Source organism: Sinohyriopsis cumingii, chromosome 12, assembly GCF_028554795.1.
Source record: "Sinohyriopsis cumingii isolate HCF-2022 chromosome 12, ASM2855479v2, whole genome shotgun sequence".
In the NCBI taxonomy this organism is placed as follows: domain Eukaryota; kingdom Metazoa; phylum Mollusca; class Bivalvia; order Unionida; family Unionidae; genus Sinohyriopsis; species Sinohyriopsis cumingii.
In genome coordinates, this window is record NC_142972.1 from 58,788,715 (window position 1) to 58,809,515 (window position 20,801).

At 36.3% G+C, this 20,801-nt stretch overlaps 1 protein-coding gene across 1 annotated transcript in view; it reads right to left on the bottom strand.

Annotated features, from left to right (window-relative positions):
• Positions 1-20,801, bottom strand: part of LOC149786543 (uncharacterized) — a 116,177-nt gene that overhangs the window by 67,719 nt on the left and 27,657 nt on the right. Inside the window, exons 6-8 of the mRNA XM_089975947.1 lie at positions 18,968-19,056; positions 13,872-13,953; positions 10,571-10,837 (exon numbers count right to left, since the gene is read on the bottom strand). Coding sequence (XP_089832073.1) covers positions 10,571-10,837; positions 13,872-13,953; positions 18,968-19,056 — 438 coding nt within the window. The remainder of the gene's footprint in view (positions 1-10,570; positions 10,838-13,871; positions 13,954-18,967; positions 19,057-20,801) is intronic.

A 20,801-nucleotide genomic window follows, 5' to 3' on the forward strand; every position in this document is an offset into this window, starting at 1 on the left:
GTGAGGTTATCAAAGGGGCTATGAGGATGATATGAGCAGTGGAAACTCTCACTTCTTGCAGAACTTGAGGAATCAGCTGAAAGGGTGGGAAGGCCTCAGCAAACAGCCAATCCCACTGGAAACAGAAAGCATCCACTGCCCATGGTACTTGATCCGTGACAGAGGAAATGTAAAATGGAAGTCTGTTGCTTAACCAATTTGCAAATAGATCCACCCTTAGTGAGAAAAGGGACTCTGTAACAGAGTGGTTAATAGTCCATTCTGTGAAGATGGCTCAAGCCAGTTCTGGACAGACTGTCTGCCAAAATGTTCTTCTTGCCCAGAATATGCCAAACTCTGAGAGTTATCTTTTCCTAGGTGGCCCAATGGAAGAGGTTCCTGACTTCCACATAATGAGAAGGGGCATGTGTGCCTCCTTGACCTTGGAGATAGCTATGACGGACATGTTGTCAGAGAAGACCATGACCTTAGCTGCCAACCCTCACGAATTTTGTGTGAATTGCACGACTTTTTCAGCGATTCATGCCGCAAGCCAAAAATTCACGAATTTTCCAATCCTCAATTATTTTAAATCTTTAATAAAATAACCGATTTCCTGTTAAGCGCTAGTCATGATATTCACAGTTGCCGAAACGGTCCGGTACTGCTGGTCGCGATATTAATAGATCTACAGCCATTAGTACAGTTGGCCCAGTTGCAAGCATTTTAGCCCATTTTAATCTGTATGTATAAGAGTAGTTTTACAAATGCTTTTGAGAGAAACTGAGGCCTAACCGGAATTTTGATCCGCGCATGCGTCATCAACATTGATTTCAGTTACCATTCAGCATCGCATGTAAAATCATGAAAATGTCTTCACCACCAAGGAAAAAGAAATGTATTACTCAAAAAGTGAAGTTTAATTTGGAATATATCAAAAATTGGCCGTGCATTCTGCCATTAAACATTGATATTCATCATGCTTTTTGCACTCAGTGTACCATTGCAGAGACGATGTGATGAAGCACGTCGGTTGCAAAAAACACGCATAAGTTGGGAAAATTTAGAATTCGCAGATTTCAGCTCTGGAATATTTTAAGCCATCGGCAAAAGACCTGCAGGCTACCAATGCTGAAGCATTATTTGTGAATTTTCTTGTCGAACACAATCTACCTTTATCAGCTAAAGACCATGCTAAACATTTGTTCTGACAAATGTTCCCAGACTCAAAAATCACTTCCAAATTTTCCTGTGGAAGAATCAAAAGTGCTGCAGCTCCTGTGCATTCCTCACAGCAACAGGGACAACGAAAGAGTATTTTCTCTAGTGAGGAAAAATAAGACAGATTTTAGGGCCTCCTTAGCTGCAGAAAATTTGTCAGCAATTTTAGTCACCAAGATCAACCAGCAGGCAAGAAGTCTGAACTGTTTAAAAAACAAATTTACGAGCAAGCAGTTGAGGAAGTTCAAGTCTGCCACAGTATCATGCCTTGATAAATAAATATTTCTGCATATATGAAGTGTTTTAGTTTTATATTGCAAACTTGATATAGTGTAGTATTGACGGTCCAAGTGGATGGAGTTATTGCCAGTGTATTTTTCACTAATTCATGTCCAAATTCACTACTTTTTATCCCTATTTTCACTAATTGTGAGCCTGGAAGGTTGGCAGCTATGCATGACACATCAACCCCTTACTCTGTCAATGCACCCTTGCAAGGCAAGGTAGACAGCCTTCATTTCTAGGTTTTTGTGAAGGGATGATTCAGACGGGGTCCAATGACCTGGTAGAATTATGCCCTCCAGTCCTAAATCAGCATGCCCAACTAGAATCTGAAACATCCGCAGATGGAAATGGGGTTTTGGTGCATGTATTGGGGTCTAATCAAGAATCTGTCCAGATTCATTCACCACTGCAAATGATGATGAAATGCTGATCTTAGAATAATCAGTGTTGATAGAGAATCTTTGTGAGGTTTACAATTTGTGAGGAGGAGGAACTGTAGAGGTCACATATGAAGACATCCTAATAAAACCAAGTTGGCAACAGTGTTCAAGGTTCCCAGAAGTTTTGCTTATAGCATCTCTGAGCCAGGATTTTATCTATCCAATCCAGTTCTGGTTTGTGAGGAAATTCATCCCCTCATAAAGGAAGTCTTGCAACGGAGTGAGTTCTGATATTTCAAAATGGGCAAAAGGCCCAACTGAGTTACCATGGACCAAGAGCAGTACAAATCCTGATAAAGGGACTATATTTAAACATTGTGGATTAGCCAATAATTGAAATACTGCAGAACTGGTTTTTCCAGTAACCCAAGGTATCCTGCTACAATTCTCTTAACATCAATGAAAATTCTGGGTGCACAAGAAATTCTGAAAGGTAGGACCCAGAATTGAAAACGTCCTGGTCAAAGCAAAACTGGAGATATTAGTGGCAAGGAGGAAATTTGGGGATGTGTAGATAGGCATCCTGAAGGTTGATAGAGACTGCCCAATTGGAGGGTTAAAGTGCATTCCAGATTGAGGAAGTGGTCTCCATCTTGAAAGATTCTTCCAGAAGAAACTGATTTAAAGGGGAGAGGTCAATTATAATGTGAAGTATTACACTTTTTGGGGGGACAAGGAAGATACTGGTCCAGGAATAGAAGACAAGTTACTGATCATTCAGGACAATTGTGTCTGCCTCTTTCTGTAAAAGGATGTGCACTTCCTCCCTCAGTTTCACCAGACTGGATTCGTGAAGAAAGATGTGGGTCCTGGATAGAGGACGTAATTCCTGAAACTGGAGTCAGTACCCATTGCTCACTATTGAAAGGGCCTAACCATCATCTGTGATGCTTGACCAAGCCTTGGAAAAAAGGCCTAGGTGGGCTGTGATTGGAATGCTTGGGAAAGGAATGTGTGGCAGGAGAGGGCTCAAGTCCGTAGGGTTGTCCCCCAATCTCTCCTTTCGGAAAAGAAGGGGGCTGTGAAAACTGTCTCCATCCTTTCCAAGTTCATCAGGTACATATGTTTTTCAGTTTCTGGGAGACAAAGTGGAGGAGATCTATTTTGAGGCTGAATAGTGGACTGGGGCCGTGTCTGCTTGAAGAACTTGGCAGAAATCCCTTGAGGGTGATTCATATTGACACATTTCCTGGCCTATTGCGATCAAATATATATGTTGATGATCCATCAAGTCTTGAGATGCCACAGTAGGAATGAGGCCTCCAAACACACTCGGCTTCAAGCGGAGCAGCCTAAGGAGGTCTTTACTGTGACTGAGTAGTACCTTCAAGGAGTCCAAAGCAACATCATGTCAGATTTGAAGTTCTGCCAACAAAGCCATAGAAACAGAAACTGCAATCCAAGATGTCCACAGCTTCCAACATGTGTTGAAGGGTGGCTGGGTTCAAGGAGGCTCCTCTCAGCATACTAAAGGAAGAATATGAGAAGAGATCAGCATGTGAAGATATGGTGACGACCAGTTCAACTTTCTGTTCCATTACGGAAAGGCATGCCCAGGCTCAACTTGGACACAGCATCATCAAGGACACTTTAAGCTGGAGAGCGTGTGGGTGTCACCAAGTCTCTAAGAGGTGAAGAGGGCATAGGAACACTCTGCACTAAGTCTTGTACTGCAACAATGTGAGTAGGGGCTGAAGGAGTGTCATGAGCTGGAGAGAGATGAACACATGTTAGTCCTAGTTGAAGTGACACTTCTAGCCTTCTAAATGGTTTCCACTCATGAGGTGATAGTGGAACACGATCTGCAGTATCGCCTCTATTATGAGGGCAAGATCCAAGAGCCCAAGGGGGCATACGTGGGATAATAGGAAGAGGAGGATACCTATCCCCTAGGCTAGTTTGTACCTGACAGAATACCAGTGTTTATAATGAGTGAAGAGGGTGTAAAAGTGAGAACTCATTCTGAATCCTATAGGCATATACCACAAGGTCAGAGTGTGATGATCAGAGGTTACAGGATTGTTAACTGATGTATCACTAAGGAAGGTGTGGTGCTGATCCCTCCCAGTGCGATGGTGTGAAACTACCTCTGACAGGGTGGTGGCAGTGCATCTCCACCTTGATAGAAGGCAGCGGCATGCAATGAGAATAGTGCATTTCCTCCTCCAAGGGAGTTAGTGACATAGTACCATATAGGTAATTTATCTTCTCCACAAGGGGAGGCAGCCACAAGCCATAAAACAGCACAATTGTACTTCCAGTTCCGTTTTCTTTTCTTTCCTGGAGAAAATTCTGAATATTCTGCTTTTCTTCTGCTTTTCTTAATAATATGATTAGAATTTGAATATTACGAAGATGAGATACAGTGATAGCGGCAACTGTTTGCGCAAATCCTCCAAAATGTGAAGCAGTGAAGTACTAAGAGGTGGACAGTGCATCTCTCCACAATGGAAGGCAGCAACACATTACACGATGCTACATGGTAGCTGTATCTCCTTAACAATTGGAGGTAGCGACATGCTGGTAGGGGTATTCTAGTCACAAAATCCCTTATGTAACAGATAACCTGGAAAATTCTGATGAAGAAGAAGAATGAAGTTTATTCTTTATCTTTAATCCCAAGACCATGAAGGAACTGAAACTGGAGATAAAAGGTTACTATCCAAACCTTTGGAAAAAAACAAACAGATAATGTAACACCATTAGAGATAAATGATTGCAGAGGCCAGGCCACAATTGTGGTTAAAACACACTGCTACAGGCAAATTTTCTCTGGTGAATATGGCACACGTCTGATCACATCTACATCCTTGAAAATGACAAACTTTATGTGCTTGTTGTGCATATAACATACCAAGGACAATGCAAGGTGAATGAGGAACTGCATCTCAATGACAATTGTTTGCTCTAAGGGAGGATGTATACACATCAAACGGCACAGTTTTTGGGCATGAAAAAAAAGCTAAACAATAAAACAATAGCAAGCTAATCCTGCTATTAAAATATTTGCCAACCATATATATATATATAAAGAGAGAGAGAGAGAGAGATACCGTGTCACTGAAGAAATGTAAACTTTGCCTTCTTCTATTAGGAAACCAAAAACCACTTTTCACACTCATCTTTCTTTCTATGTAAACTAAGTGACAATATTTTTATGGCTATTGAGATGAAACCTCGATCCAGCCATGCAAACATTGTCATATTGCCAAGTGAAATGTATTGCATGTTGCATTTGCAGGGGTTCAGATCATTTCCACGTTCACAGACACCTGTTTTAATAACTGATTAACTCCCTTTTTTCTCAAGTTATTATTTGATGATGAAAAGTTACCAACTTGTGTTTTGAAACTTGAAAACATATACATGTAAGTAATAATTTATTTTAACCATAGAATCAGTGAATGCACTTTCAAAAATATATTTTTTGAAGATTTTAACAGTCGTGTTTGAATTAGTTTCTTCCTAGAATCATTCTGAAACATAAGTGAACCTGCCAAGAGGTAATAATGGTGGGCATTACCGTGACTTGGAAGTACATTTTTCAATAAATTGTGTTTTTATAATTCACTCTGCAAGTAAATTAAGAAATATATACAATTCATAGAAAGCAAAGTTGAAATCTTATGCCACAAAAGATTACACCTAGAAAATAAACCTTTCCTAATTAGATCAGTTCTTTTTGTTGATGCTGTTATGTGTTTTTCAGCACAAGATAGTATGCAGAAAAAAACAAGGAAAATGCCAGGAAGAACCACTGGCCCATGGTGTGCCATTGGCAAGTGTTCTCACATACCCACATTGGCAGAGCTCAAGACCAAACCCACACTGACAGAGGTCAGATGTCAGTGATATGTATAGGTAAGTGACTTCCCAGACCACGAATTACCCAGTGCTCCATTTAAGGTCAGAAATATTTGGGACAATGCTAGATGCTGGTGGCTTCCAGAAGTGTTGTATCTGGTCATGGTTGTTTTCATACCTCGCTCTTATATCTGAACACACACACACATATATAAAGGCTTCCTTAAATCCCTGTATTTGCCAGCCATGACCACCAGTTCAAGGGTTTCACCTTGCACATACTTTAAGCAACTAGACATTGGTCATAGGATATCCCAAATAAACATTGTTATATCAAAATGTCTATAATTTAATTATGTATAGTTTACAGATTGTTTCTCTCTCAACATTGGCTTTACAGTTAATATAACATAATAAAGAAAACCAACCTGAATGTTCAATTCAGTCTGATGAATAACTATTACATACAGGTGGTGCTCCAATTTAACAGACATCATACACTAGAGAATAACTTATGTTGATATGTTGTTCTGTATCATGTGCAAAGAATTAAAGGCCCCTTCCTTGCCACTGTGCTTCACAAAGTAAAACTTCTTCAACCTGGTGTTTTCAAATTTAAGTTTGATGGACTTTGCTTGCTTTGCTGATAATTTATTGCTTGCTGAATCACACTTAAAAAACAAATCACACCTGAAGACTATTCCAACAAATGTAAAAAATCATGCTTTGCATTTTACATCAGACTTAAACGAGATGTTGCCAATGTTCACAATCTTTCCAACAATCTTCATTACAAGTGGCTTAAACATTATCATTCGAGGCAGTGGTGTTATTAACTGTTGTTTTTCTGCATGCATCAAGTACTTCTTTGATTTACCTGATTATGACCTGTTTCAGTATGACCAGCTGGGTGTCTTATTCAGTGAGAGATTGAATTTCTTCCTTCTTATGATCAGGTACAGGTAATTCTGATAACACCATATGCACATGCATATCTATACCTTCAGAAAAGGTGGGGCGTGTATCAGATAAGAACTTATGGGAGAGTGTGTCTGGTACGGGTATGTTCTTACCTTGGTAATGTTTTACCTCTAGGTCATAACGCTGCAGCGGCAAAAGCATGCATTGTAGTCATGGTGGGGCTGCATAGAGGGGCTTTTTCATTATAGAGACAAGTGGAAGGTGGTCAGTTTGAACGTGTACCTTTCTCGTGTATACATATTGATGGAACTGTTTGCATCCGAACAGTATAGCGAACATTTCTTTCTCTACCTGAGTATAATTAATTTCAGTTCTAGTCAAGGATTTTGATGCATAAGCCATGGGCTTATCATCTTGCATTAGGGAGGCACCGAACCCATATTCTGACGCGTCAACTTGCAAAGTTAGTGGTTTTTAGGGTCAAAATAGGACAGAACAGGTCCCAGGCTTATAGTAATTATGTCTTTGATCTTTTGAAATGCATCTATTTGCCATGAAAACTCTTTGTCTTTTGCTAACAGTTGTCTTCATGGACTTTTGACCTCTGCCAAATTTGGACAAGTAGTTAACCATGCCAAGAATGGTATCTAACTCCGCACCATTATGAGGGGGTTCCTATTCTCTGACTGCTGTTACTTTGGCAGGTTCGGGTTTAAGACCTTATGCTGATAGAATGTGCCCAAAGTACTGTACTTTTGTGACACCTACTTCTAGTTTTTCCTCATTTAGTCGGATTCCTTTTTGGAGGAAACGTTTGAGAACATTTCTCAAATTTGTATCATGTTCTCCGCGTGTGCGTCCGAAAACTAGTATATCATTGGAAATCAAAATGATACTACTTAAACCTTGAAAACTCTCATTGATCCGCCTTTAGAATTCATCCCGAGATTATTTCAAACCATACTGGAGACGCAAGAAACAGTAATGGCCATAAGGGATGTTGAAAGTTGTGAGGTATGACAAGTCAGGTAACAGTTTTATTGCCCAATATCCTGACTATGCATCCAATTTGGTGAAGTATTATGCACTGATAATTGGGGTAGGATATCGTCTAATGTGTGCATAGAGAAATGGGGACGCAAAATTGTTCTATTAAGATCCTGTGGGTCGAGACATACCCTTAGTTTACCCGACTGCTTTTCTACGACAACCATAGAATTTACCCATGCTGTATGTGATGTAACCAGTACAATAATATTTTCATTTTCCATGAGATCAAGTTCAGTTTTGAGTCTGTCTTGAAGTGCGACAAGTACTCGCCATGGATGGTGCACTACAGGTATAGCCTTAAGATCAATGTGTATTGTACATTTCCATGGGAAAAGAGCTATGCTGTTGAAGACTTCGGCACATTCCTTGAGAACAACTGCCTAAGTAAGGGGCGTACTCTTGTTGCATTGTAAATTTGACATCTGTGTCTGAACAGAGTGTGTAAATTTAACAAAGCCTAACTCCATACAAGATTGTAAACCAAGTATAGGTGGTGCTTTCGTTTCAACAATGTAGAACTCGAGTTCATGTGTATGTTCAGTGCATTTACATGTGAGATTGACTGTACCCATTGTACTCAATAATTTGCCATCATATGCAGATAATGTGTCTAATATAGGCTGAAGTGGATGCTTTTTGTGTATGGTCATGTCATGTAGACTCAAAAACAAAAAACGGCACAGATGGAGGATAACACAACAGAGAGTTTATTAAACAAACAAAACAGTTGAATGTAAACTATAGCAAAAGAGAAAACACCTGTGGTTCAAGTTAAACAGACTGTCTTGTGAAAAATTCTTCAATTTCCTTTGCACAATGAAGTCTAATACATTATTATCTTTTTGTTGTTTACAAGGTTAAAACCTACCATCCAAAATAATGGTTATAGCCCTACGTTAAAGGTGTGGGTGAGAAAACTGAGTATCTAATATTGCTCATATACGACAGACTTTCGTTACAAATGCTGTTAATTTTTATACCCTTATGAACAAATTTTATATTGTCCTGTGCAAGTGATTATTAAAGTATTAGCTTGTGAAGAATTAAAAAGATGGAAATATGAGAAAAAATTACCAAGATCTAAAAACGCTCAAAAATTAATAATTTCATCAGAATAATTCATCAGTTTTAACCTTTTCTAATGAACAAACAGGAAGAAAAAACATTGTAATGTTTGCGGGTGATATATTACATAGAATGATTAGACAAAACCAATGCCTAATTGATATGGCATTAAGGGAATTTAGTAGTTAGTGGCTGGGTGAAAATTCCAACTTCAAACTGACAGATTGTCACAGGAATGATTTTTCCTTTATATGCCTTTGTTATGAAGAAGCAACAAAGGTTACTGTATAGTTGATGGAAGATGTGGTATACAGGATGGCTAAACAACACCTTTGTCTAATATGAGCTATGGATGATGTGGAATAAAGGATGACTGAACAATACCATTGTCCAATATCAACTATGGATGATGTGGAATAAAGGATGCCTAAATAATACCTTTGTACAATATGATCTATATATAATGTGGCACAAATGATGACTAAACAATACCCTTGTCCATTATGAGCTATTGATGATGTGGTACAAAGAATAACTATAAAACACTCATGACCAATATGAGCTGCAATACATAAAGACAAGAGACATGGATGAAACAACTATTGTGATGTGATTTGGATTTTTTAACGTAGCTTTAAAAATTTTTCAGTCATATCGCTATGATGTCTGCAATGTGGCAGTTTATAGTGATGTCTAGCACTGGGGCATCATGCCGCAGACATGTAGCATGATGTCCCACCCAGTCACATTATCCTGACACCGGGCCGACCAGTCCTAACACTAACCTCTTAATGCTGAGCGCCAAGCGAGGCAGCTGTTAGTACTGTTTTTGTAAGTCTTTGGCATGACTCGGCCGGGGATCGAATCCACAACCTCCCGCTTCCGAGGCGGACGCTCTAACCACTCGGCCACCGGAGCAGTCCGAAACAACTATTAAAACCACAAATAAGTAATTAGAAATATTCTTCAGTTGTTTAATCCTTAGATGTAAAATCAACATTATGTACATATTACTAGGACCATTAATACACAACCATACCAAATATCAGTCCTGGCATAAAAGTAATTAGTGGCATGTAACAAAATTATCAGTATCTCTTAAAATAATCATGAATTTGATGGACTTTATTCAGACAGGATTTGTCAGTACATCATTTGTCCACACTTTATGACTGTGACACATGGACCAAAATACATGTTTTTTTTGTTTTTTTTACTTATGTGTATTCTTAATTATCTTGAAGTATTTGAAAAAATAATATTTGATCACAATGAGACTGTATAAATAACTGAAATGAAAAGAATATATAAAAAAACAAAGTGAAAAAATAATACTGGTGTCATCATGTGAGATAGAGTACATAAGGTAAACTAGAAACAACTATATCTGTCTATATTAACAGTTGGGGCCCCGAGTGGCTGGGTGGTCTAATGCGCTCACTGTTCCGGATCACAGCCATCTCACCTCTGTCTGCATGGGTTCGAGTCTCAAGCTCGGCTAACATGTGCATGTAAGAAAGCTGGCCAGCAGCTTCTGGTGGGTCGGTGGTTCTTCCCGGGGTTTTCCCAGGTTCTTCCTCTACCAGTTATACTGGCCGCCATGTATTGCCCATCTTGTACTGAAAATGGCATTAAACCCTACAGCAACAACAACAACAACTATATTAACAGTCAGATAAAAAAAATACTGACCATGGTTCTGGCATATTAAATGAATTACAACTATATCCGAGTATACTGGCAGCCAGATAAACGAAAATTGTTATGACACCTAATGTAGATTACTATTTGAACTTAAGACCTACCTTTATCTTGTTTTACCCATTCACCAGTTGTCTGGGAGACTCTGCATCGATGGACATGCACATCGATTCCTTCTGTACTTTTTCTCTCAGATATCTTTACATCATCTCCCAAAAGTCTTTTACACAATGTCGTTTTTCCGACCCCATATTGCCCTACGAGCATCACCCTTATGTTATAAACCTTCACCGTTCGATCCCTCAGAGCTTCTTTGAACATCTGAATGGATCCTTCATCCATTCGCTGGATCTCCACTGGAAGAACTGGTTCTGAAATATATACTCAATTATTAACATATAAACTGTAGGTAAATATACTAGTCAATTAAAACTGAGGCTTTTTGTTCTTTCCACCTCTTTCAAACAGTTTTCAACATTGTTCAAAAACGAATAGCTCACCAACATGTGACCCCACCAACATTTTCACATTATTCCAGAAGCACATGTCCAGGAGTAGGATAACTACTTGCTTTATTTTTTCCAAACAAAGCTAGCTCACCGAGGAAATACTTGATATGCCAGCTTTTTATTTTTTGTAAAAAAGTTAAACCACCAAGATATGACCCTCTATTTTTTACTTGAAAAACCCTAACTCGCCATGTTTAAATAGAGGTACAAGTTTATTAAATCTTGATTGTTGACTGCTCTGCACCTTAATCGTCATGAAAAACTTTCAGATAAAAAAATATAGATTGCTATGGACTTTTACAGTTAGAAAAGAGAATGTCTGGTCTCATCATAATCAAAACAAGGTAGTGTAATTTTTTTCTCCAAGACACAGTGCTTTCATTGTGACATTACACATGCAGCATTCAATTTGGTTTAACCCACACATCATAAATGAGCTTGTCCAAAATATGTCAAATACTTTAATGCTGATCTTGCCATGAAATGTACTTGTGGCATTTACATAGTAAACTTCTAAGAAATACTGAACAAGGAGTGTTGTTGTTGTTGGGTATAATGCCATTTTTCTACACATGATAGGATACATGGCAGCCAGTATAACTGGTGAGGAAGAACCAGGAACAACCCCAGGAAGAACCACTTTTTCACATCCCCACATTGGCCAAGCCCAAGACTCGAACCCATGACATGGCATACAGACTGAGGTGAGATGGCATTGATCTCTAAGGTTAAGCACTTCAGACAACTAGGCCCATGAATATGGAGTGAAATAAAATGAATAATCAATTCTCCAAAATAGCACCCATTGCTGAAATAGTACATCAAAACTACACATGACATGTATAACTTGTACTTCATTTGAAAGCATACAAAACTAATGAACATGAATTTATTGAAACATTCACAGGAATTAAAATTAAACAACTTAAAATTAGAAACACAGGAGAAGTACAAGATGCATTTTTTATAAGAAAGAAGCAGAAGAAATTCTTAAAGAGGATGATGTTTGGAATTCTTGTCTACATTTTCAGAGCATAATGCATCAAGTAGTCAAATGAAGAGATATTTTTTAGAATACAGAACATAAGTATGTGGGAGGATTTATTTTAAAGAAACAGGTTTAAAAAAAGCTTGCAGAATTAAATGGCTATAACAATACTCATCACATATGGCACCAACTGAAGCAATAAACAGATAAAATAAGAAAACAGATCAAAATTATCCATTAATTTGTCTGGATGTTTAACAAATGATATTTTTGCAACATGTAAATTCAAATATGGACGGATTGTTAGGACAAGAGATAAATAAAAGTAGCATTTTTACATAAGACACATTAAAGAATGACAAAGAATTAATAAACCCTGTGATATATAAAAGTAGAAATTTTAGATGGTGAAGTAAGAAAGAGAATTTTTTTTTAAATAGAGCCATCTCTTTACTCAAACAAGAGTTTTGTCAAGAAATGAATCAATGATAATGTAAAACTATTTTTATGGGAAATAATATGAAAACTTAAACTTAAGACAAAAGTAAAATGTATTTAACCACTCTTTCCATGCAACACCAATACATAATTCATTGTGTCTAAAGTAAATATTAAATTGTGTGCAGGTGTTGGAAAGAGAAGTTAAAGGCACTTTACTGCTGGCTTCGACTCTACTTGGCTTATCCTTAATTCTAGTTTTAAAATATCCCAAATAAATATCCAATCAAACAAGCATGCAATTATATCAAGCAATAACATGGCTGGGATGTGCTAAATTTAGTCTAAAATCAATGATCTTCTATTATTATTTTTCCTAGCTTTTTTCATCTACCCTATAAGCATTGTTGTGGGAACCTTTTGCACCAAATATGAGAACTAAGGGTCACTGTAAACAAGGATGCATCCTGGAAAGAGCCATACACATATGCTGAATGTGGGTATTTGGGAGTAAATAGGTTTTGTGTTAACAACAAACATGAACATAAACAATAGGAACTCATGAAGGTGACCTCAATGAAAGTTTAAAGATAACTTAAAATGATATAATACTTTCTATCATATTCTGTATTGTTAGTCATAAAAAAACATAATTCCATTGTTAACAAATATCAAATTTCTACAACACTAATTTCAATGTGTTATAATTGGTCAAAGTCGAAGTATATAAGCTGTGTCTAAACTTTGAAGCATGCAGACTTAACTGATTGGTATGGAGTTTACATCCAACATTTTTTGCCAGCTTTTGATGATCATTCCCAGTGGTTAATTAGTAACATGTAGTTCAGGTTTCACATGAGTTGCCTATTTCAAGACATGCAAATATGCACATGTACTAATAGTGTGCAGCGACACAACAACATCATATATTTTCTTATTTATAAATTCTGTGTGACTCTATAATACTTTTGCACATAAATTCATATTTCATACATAGTATGACATTTTCATACCCATAACAAAAATAGATAATTACATGGAGTGAGAAAATCCAATGTATGTCTGCATACACGGAGACAGGCTGAGCCTGGTGGTTGAGCTTAAGGTTTCACAGTCCTTTTTGAATGCTCCAGTACTGTTTTGTGTCAACAAACTATGCAAGGTCATTTATAATACATCTCCGAGCACAAATGAAATGTGTTACTTCCAAACTAATTACAAAACAGCAAAAGTTCACAATGTTGGATGAGCAAGTGCTGAAAGAATTAAACCAAAATATTCTTAATAATATGCATACACATGTAGTGTAAGCAGTAGTGCAATCCATAATACAGACTACAGTAAAAACAAACACTCTGATAAATTATTCACTTTTTGTTATCTCAAAGGAGAAGAAATACCTAAGATTTTGAATAGGTACAAAAATAAAGTATTGTTTTCATCTATTTCCATTTCAATCGAGTACGTTACCTTGTTTGTCAGCTTCAGGATCATCATAGCACTCGACAATTTGTGATGCTTCCATCTCAACACTTTGCATCTGTTCTCCTACCTAGATCAAATATACCAGAAATGCAACTGAAGGTAATTTCTGATCCTGAAAAACCATTTAATTTTCTACTAAAATGTGTTTCTTCAATAATACTTAATCAATCACAATATCTTAGGAGAGCAACTACGTCACAAATCCAGCCTTCTGTAATAAAAATTGCTCCAGAAGTTGACAGCTACTAGCAATACCCCCAAAAAACTTAAACATCAAACACAGAAAATACAAAATACATTGAAGTACTTTTACTGAACTACTCATGAACATGAATGCATTATGAATTGCATTTGTTTGAATAATATAAAAAACAAACTGATTTAAGTGATTCTCATATGATTCACTTTTTACCCATTTATAGCATAATCCATGCTAATGACGCCATGTGGTCATATTTGATTGGACAGGTATGATAATTAGTGAAACATGTTATATACAGAATGAAAATGAAAACTATCAAAGTACCAGACACAGTCACCAAATTATATTATATATTTACCTTAACTGTAAAGAGCTTTTCACATATAAAAAAATTCATTTAGGTTTGATTTTGTTGTTGTTGTTGTAGGGTTTAACGCCATTTTTCATCACAAGATAGGCTATACATGGCGGCCAGTATTAATGGTGGAGGAAGAACCCAGGAAATCCCCGGAAAGAACCACCGACCCTCGAGAAGCTACTGGCAAGCTTTCTCACATACTGACATTGGCCGAATCTGAGACTCGAACCTACGCAGACAGAGGTGAGATGGCAGTGATCCGTAACGGAGAGCGCCTTAGACCACTCGGCCACTCGGGGCCCCTTTAGGTTTGATTTAAAAGCTTTCTAAATATTTGACAATAGTGGAATATGTATTTATACAATGCTTTTGGAGATATGACCGAAGATTGTCATTCACAAAATCACAAATATCAAGCACAATAATTTAAATAATCGATTTAATTAACTGCATTAATTATCTTGTGCAAGTTTTTTCTACGAACATGATAAATTAATGGCAAACATACCAGGACTAGGAGACTATAAATATGCCAGAAAACACATTGCTAAACAGCAGAATATGTCAGAACTTTTTATCAAATTAAATCCAGGCAAACTAGCCTGAACTATTTCAAGGTGACGGCCAAACAGTGGGAGAAGCAGGTGTACAAAGTTCAAAATAGTCACTTTCAACGACTGTTTTTGCACCGCATATTTTCATGTCAGATGACACTTTTCTTATACTGGTTTCCTAAAATTGTTATATAAATTAACATTAAATGGCAATCTCAAAATCAGGTTAAAGTAGAAAATCAGCAACCATCTCCATACAAGAAAGGCTCTTTTCATATGTCTGAGATGAAATTTTGTATACATTGTGATTAATTTTATTCTAATGGACCTTGATACATCCAATGAGTCATAATCTGCTTCTGATTGTACTACATGTACACTGTTGAAAAGCTGACAAGCATGCAGATAGTTCCTCCATTTAATGACTGCCATGTCCCTTTCTTAGTTATAATTTGTCTTCTTTTACAGCCCATCTATTCTGATAGTTGGCAATGTATATTATCAATGATCCATAAACACATTTTGTACTTGATTTCCTTAAATTCAAACCATAGCCTGAGATTCATTTGCTAAGATGGGCTAGGGGTGTAGCATGCAATGCTGAATGATTCTTTTGAGTACTTTACTTCAAATGAATCTAATCATACTTGTTTTTGACAATCTATTTAATGCTTTTTGCATTGTAGAGGGACTATAGCATTTAGCAATGTTCATTTTTCTAGTTTGTTGACATGTGTCTCCTTGGTAAATGTGCTGCAAATACTCGTATAGTAACAAACAAAATTTGTATAATGTAGTCTCACTGCTCAAGAAATCTGATAGCCCAATGCCCAGGTCCCCTCCAATTTGAGACTGGGTACATCCTATTCTAAAAGAGGTGCCCATGGGCTTGTAAAAAACAAAACAATCAATTTGTCAGAGAAAACTGATCTCACTCTTCACAACAATGATAATTTAAACTTGAGATCGATTATTTTATACTAAAAGAAAATTTACCAAAATGCTGCAATGATTTTATCTAAAGTGGGGAGCTCTACTCTTGTCACAAAAATAAAAGAGTAAAAAAAGGAGGAGGAAAAGGAGGAAACAATCAAAGTTCAATATTAACATAACACTTCAACATCCATGTCTCTTTATTCCTGCTCAACTCTGTTAGAGCTCTACTGACATCAAAATCTTTAAAGACTTTTCCTCTAGTTGTAGAAGATTGATTGTTTTTTTAGCTTTACCTGTGCCGTTTCTGTGTATGAATATTGTTCTGCACTGTGATCTCCCTTTCACACTGATCTGTTGTCTGAAGGGGCATATAAATAGCTAGCTTACCCAGCTTGAACAAGTTGGGAAACTGTTATCTGTGGTTGTCATGTACAACTTTCTACAGCTCATAGGTATTTGCTTTTGGATAATTTTGCTCCAAAATAAGTCTTTTCTTTAACACAAGCTCTGCCAAAGTTTCACTTTCTTAGATCAGTGCTTTGGCAAGTACTATGCCAGATTTCTTATCTAATCCATAATGCTATATTACGGTTTTTTAAGTCCATTAATGCTATAGTGCCTTTTAAAACCCCCAGATATTTTGATCAAATAAATACTTGTACAGTACTTTTAAATTTTATTTTATATTCTTATTTATTCAATTTATCATAAACCCTTAAATGGATATATAGTTTTGTATCACAAGAACCTGCACATCTATTTGTTTGAGAAAAGAAATTAAATCTGCAATTTACTTTTAAACTGTCTATATTTTAAGCAGGCTTGGCATTCTGCCTTTTCTTCATATGATTTTGAAATACTTCTGAAAGGGTCCACCTGCATGCCATCTGTTTTTGTCCATCTGATTCATATTCAACATTATGTTTGAGTTCAAATCATTCACTGGTATCTCATTAACAGATCCAATAATCTGATATAGTTCACAGCATTAAAAATTATTGACATCAGCTAGTATTTACCAAATGAAACCATCATCTTAAGAACCACGTCAGGAATAAGCCATTTTGGTGTTCTAGATAGCTCATATCTTAATCACACATTTTGAAAGCCTCCTTAATGCAAGGTTCAGACTACAACAGAAAGTGTATTCCAGGGTGAAATGTTCCAATGAGACTTAGTTTAACAATCTTAATGTCAAGCTGAAGAACCCAGATGTGTAAATAGCTGCTTACTTGAAAAGTAACCTGAAAACAGTTGCCTACCTGAAAAAAATTGTTTGATCAAACTCTGTTCAAAAATATAGTTGCTAAATTCTGATGCAAGATCACATAAATATTCAAAAGTTTCCTTCATAATATTAGCAAATTTGCCAAGTTTTATTAAATTTAGGTCAAAAATATGGTCCTCCAAATTGTAAGAAACTCTCCCAATCATAGACAAGATCACCTCATTCTTATGTGCTGATCCTGTTCATAATAAAATAAATTACGTATCTTGATGTTATATGCTTACTTATCAAGTTTGATTTTAAAAAATGTGATCAGAAATACAGTAGTCACTAAAGTGCTGAATAAGTCCATGAATCAAATATGAAATCACCTCATTAACATGCATGGATCTTTCTCATAATTGTACTCATCTACAATCAAAATTGATTTAAGTAAACATATTTATCAAGGTTGATCAAAATCTGATCAGACATATGGTGTTGAACAAATCACATACATGATTGTCACTTTTATTTTGTGCATCCCACACAACTTAGAATTCTTGTGCAACCATGATGCCATTTACTTGACATATGATTAAAATCAAATAAAAAATAGGACTTTATGAGTGGCAAGAAGCTCAATCAGATGCAAAGTAATGTCATTAATACGAACAGATGCATGGATCATGGTCTTTTTGTCCAAGATCTTGATTTTCCTTACCATACCATAAGATCAATTGGCCTTACAGTCAGGTAAACAAAAGGAGAACAGCTTGAGATCATTGTAAACACTTGTATAAAAAAATCTGGTTAATATTATTTGATACTGACAACATGTTTATAGCATGTTTATCTTCTCTAAAATTTACAATTTTCATATATACAATAAATTAAAATGACATACCAGTCATTAAATTATGTTTCCGGATTTGAGCAATTTAGAAAATAATATTGTACATAAAGGAATCAGAATCACCTAGGAAGATTTTCTCATGTGTAAAAAAAAATTAAAAAAGAGAATACATTTTTAATGCAGATATGATATATGATACCATTCATACATTTCCCATTATAATTTGTACTAATGTTTCACCAATATAGATGTAAAAATGAATTCTCATGTGTCCATCTGCTGAAACATCTTTATTCAATTTATTTGACTTCAAAGATCTTATTCAACATCTTACATTTTGGAATATTAAAGAAAGGCTCCATGCATCGTACTGAACAATGATGATATAAAGCAAGAAATCTGGTATAGAAAATAGATGTTGTAAATGCTGTGTTGATGCTCTGGATTGCCAAAATCACCAATGCCAATAAAACAGTCTGACAGTGATTAATTACAACTCAAATGCAAAAGGTGATCCAGAATGTTTAGACTTTGAAAGCATTTGCTTCTGATCTAAATATATGAACCTGTAAAATTTGTATGGTGTCAAATTTGTCAGCTGCACTGCGAACTTCATCCACAGTCCAGAAATGGCTGTCATATTTCAGTACATACGCCTGCCGATATTTTCAGGAGTTTTGCAAGACAGCAACACTATGGAGGTTATAACATGCCCATCAAGTGCCTAGCCCACGAACACACTGTGGTAATCAATCTGTGCTGACCATACTTAGTTTAAAATAGTTTATTCACCCTTTCAATAAAGTCAATATGATATATGTACTATATTCTGGTTTATGATTTAAATACAATAAACTTGACATTATCCTTTTAACTTGACCAGGTATCAGTATTAACACTTGGTAATAATCAAGTTCACAACTGAAGGAAATATATGCCCACTTAACAATGCAATAATTAATAATTACCTGAGCTGACGGTGAAGGAATTGTTTCCAAACTAATGAGTTGGTTGATTTGATCACTCACCAACCCAAATTCTTTTGTCTGCAAATCTTCTACAAACAAGATTAGATCTGCATTAAAATAATTAACAATGGAGATCATCCAAACCTACTATTCACCTCATTACTCTCTTCTGGTTTATCAATGACCCATCCCAACCCCAATACAGAACCCCATGCTCAGTGACAATGTGCTTATTCTCTTTTCACAAAATGGCCAATATAAAAAAATGCACAAAATTATTATGAAATTTGCCCATTCCTGTATTTTCTATACTTAGCATAAAAGCAATTTACAGCAATACAAAATGATCTACAAATAAATATACTACTATTAATTAAATATTATTTTTTGAATAATGTAAAACATACTTTCCACAGATTTTGAACTGCATTGCTTTTTGGGGTTCTTTAACATTTTAAACAAAAGTCCCTTGAACCAACTGACTTCCTACTGGGTGGATAGAATTTTCAAGAATTCAAAATAAGACCATTTTTACCTTTTAACAGATATAATGTTTTTCACAACAGCCAGATTGTAGTGGACATAGTGGATATTTGATGGGCAGTATTTTCATTTATTGCAAACCAGACATCATAAGTCTTTTGGTCAAATCCAATGTCATACTGATCGTCCATTCATGGGTAATAATGACAGGAAGATTTTCATGACAATCACCTTGGCAGCCATGCTGGATGTGTGGCTAGTATCATCATTTAGAACCAACTAGGTATTATAGCAACTCTACTGGTGAAAACCCCATGCTGATCCATCTGGGAGTAGTGATAACAATGCTTTCAAGATAGCCACTATGGTGACCATATGGAGGGTAAGTCATTTCCATTTAGGACCAAGCAGACACCATACGAAGTCCTCTGATGAAACCCCAATGTCTAAATGACTTTCCCTTTAAAAGGAATATATTGCATATAATATGATCAACATGTTAATTTATAATCAACACCATTTTAAGAAGTTTTTTTAGTGAAAGCCCCATGTAGATATGGCCATTCATTCAGGAAAAGTAGTGATAAAAAGATTCTCAAACTGGTGCACTGTGGCTGCCATATTTGACCCCAGATCAGCACCACTTTAATTTAGGACTAATTAGTCATCCTAAAGAAGTCTTTTGGTAAACCCATGTCATTACAGCTTTCTGTTCAGCAGGAGATGTGATAAGAAGGTTTTCAAGATGACTGACATAGCAGTCATACTGCACATCAGATCAACAATTTTTTTTATTTAGGACCACCTAGACAATTAAATAAGTCATTTATTGAAAACCCCATATTGATATGAGCGTACATGTAGTAGGAGCAGCGATAACAAGATTTTCAAGATGGCAAGTGTTGTGGCCATACTGGACATCAGATCAGCACCATTTTCATTTAATACTATCTAGACATCATAAGATGACTTTTAGTGAAAACCCTATTTTGATATGACCATGTATTCAGTAGAATTAATGATAACATGATTTTCTGCTGTCGTGGCCATAATGGACATCAGATCAGCACCATTTTCATTTAGGCTATCTAGAAATCATCATAAGTCTTTTGGTGAAAAACCCATGTTGATATGACCATTCATGTAGCAAAAGTCAGGATAACAAGAATTTCAATATGGCTGCTGTAGTGGATGTGTAAGCAGCACACTTTCATTTAGGATCAAATAGACCATGGGATCAATGTGTAAACTTTCATGGCAATCCTCCATGCAGTTTATAGGGAGTAGCGATAATAAATGTGAGCTAATGGATGGATGGACATAAAAACACAGCTGAGTTAAAAAAAAAAAA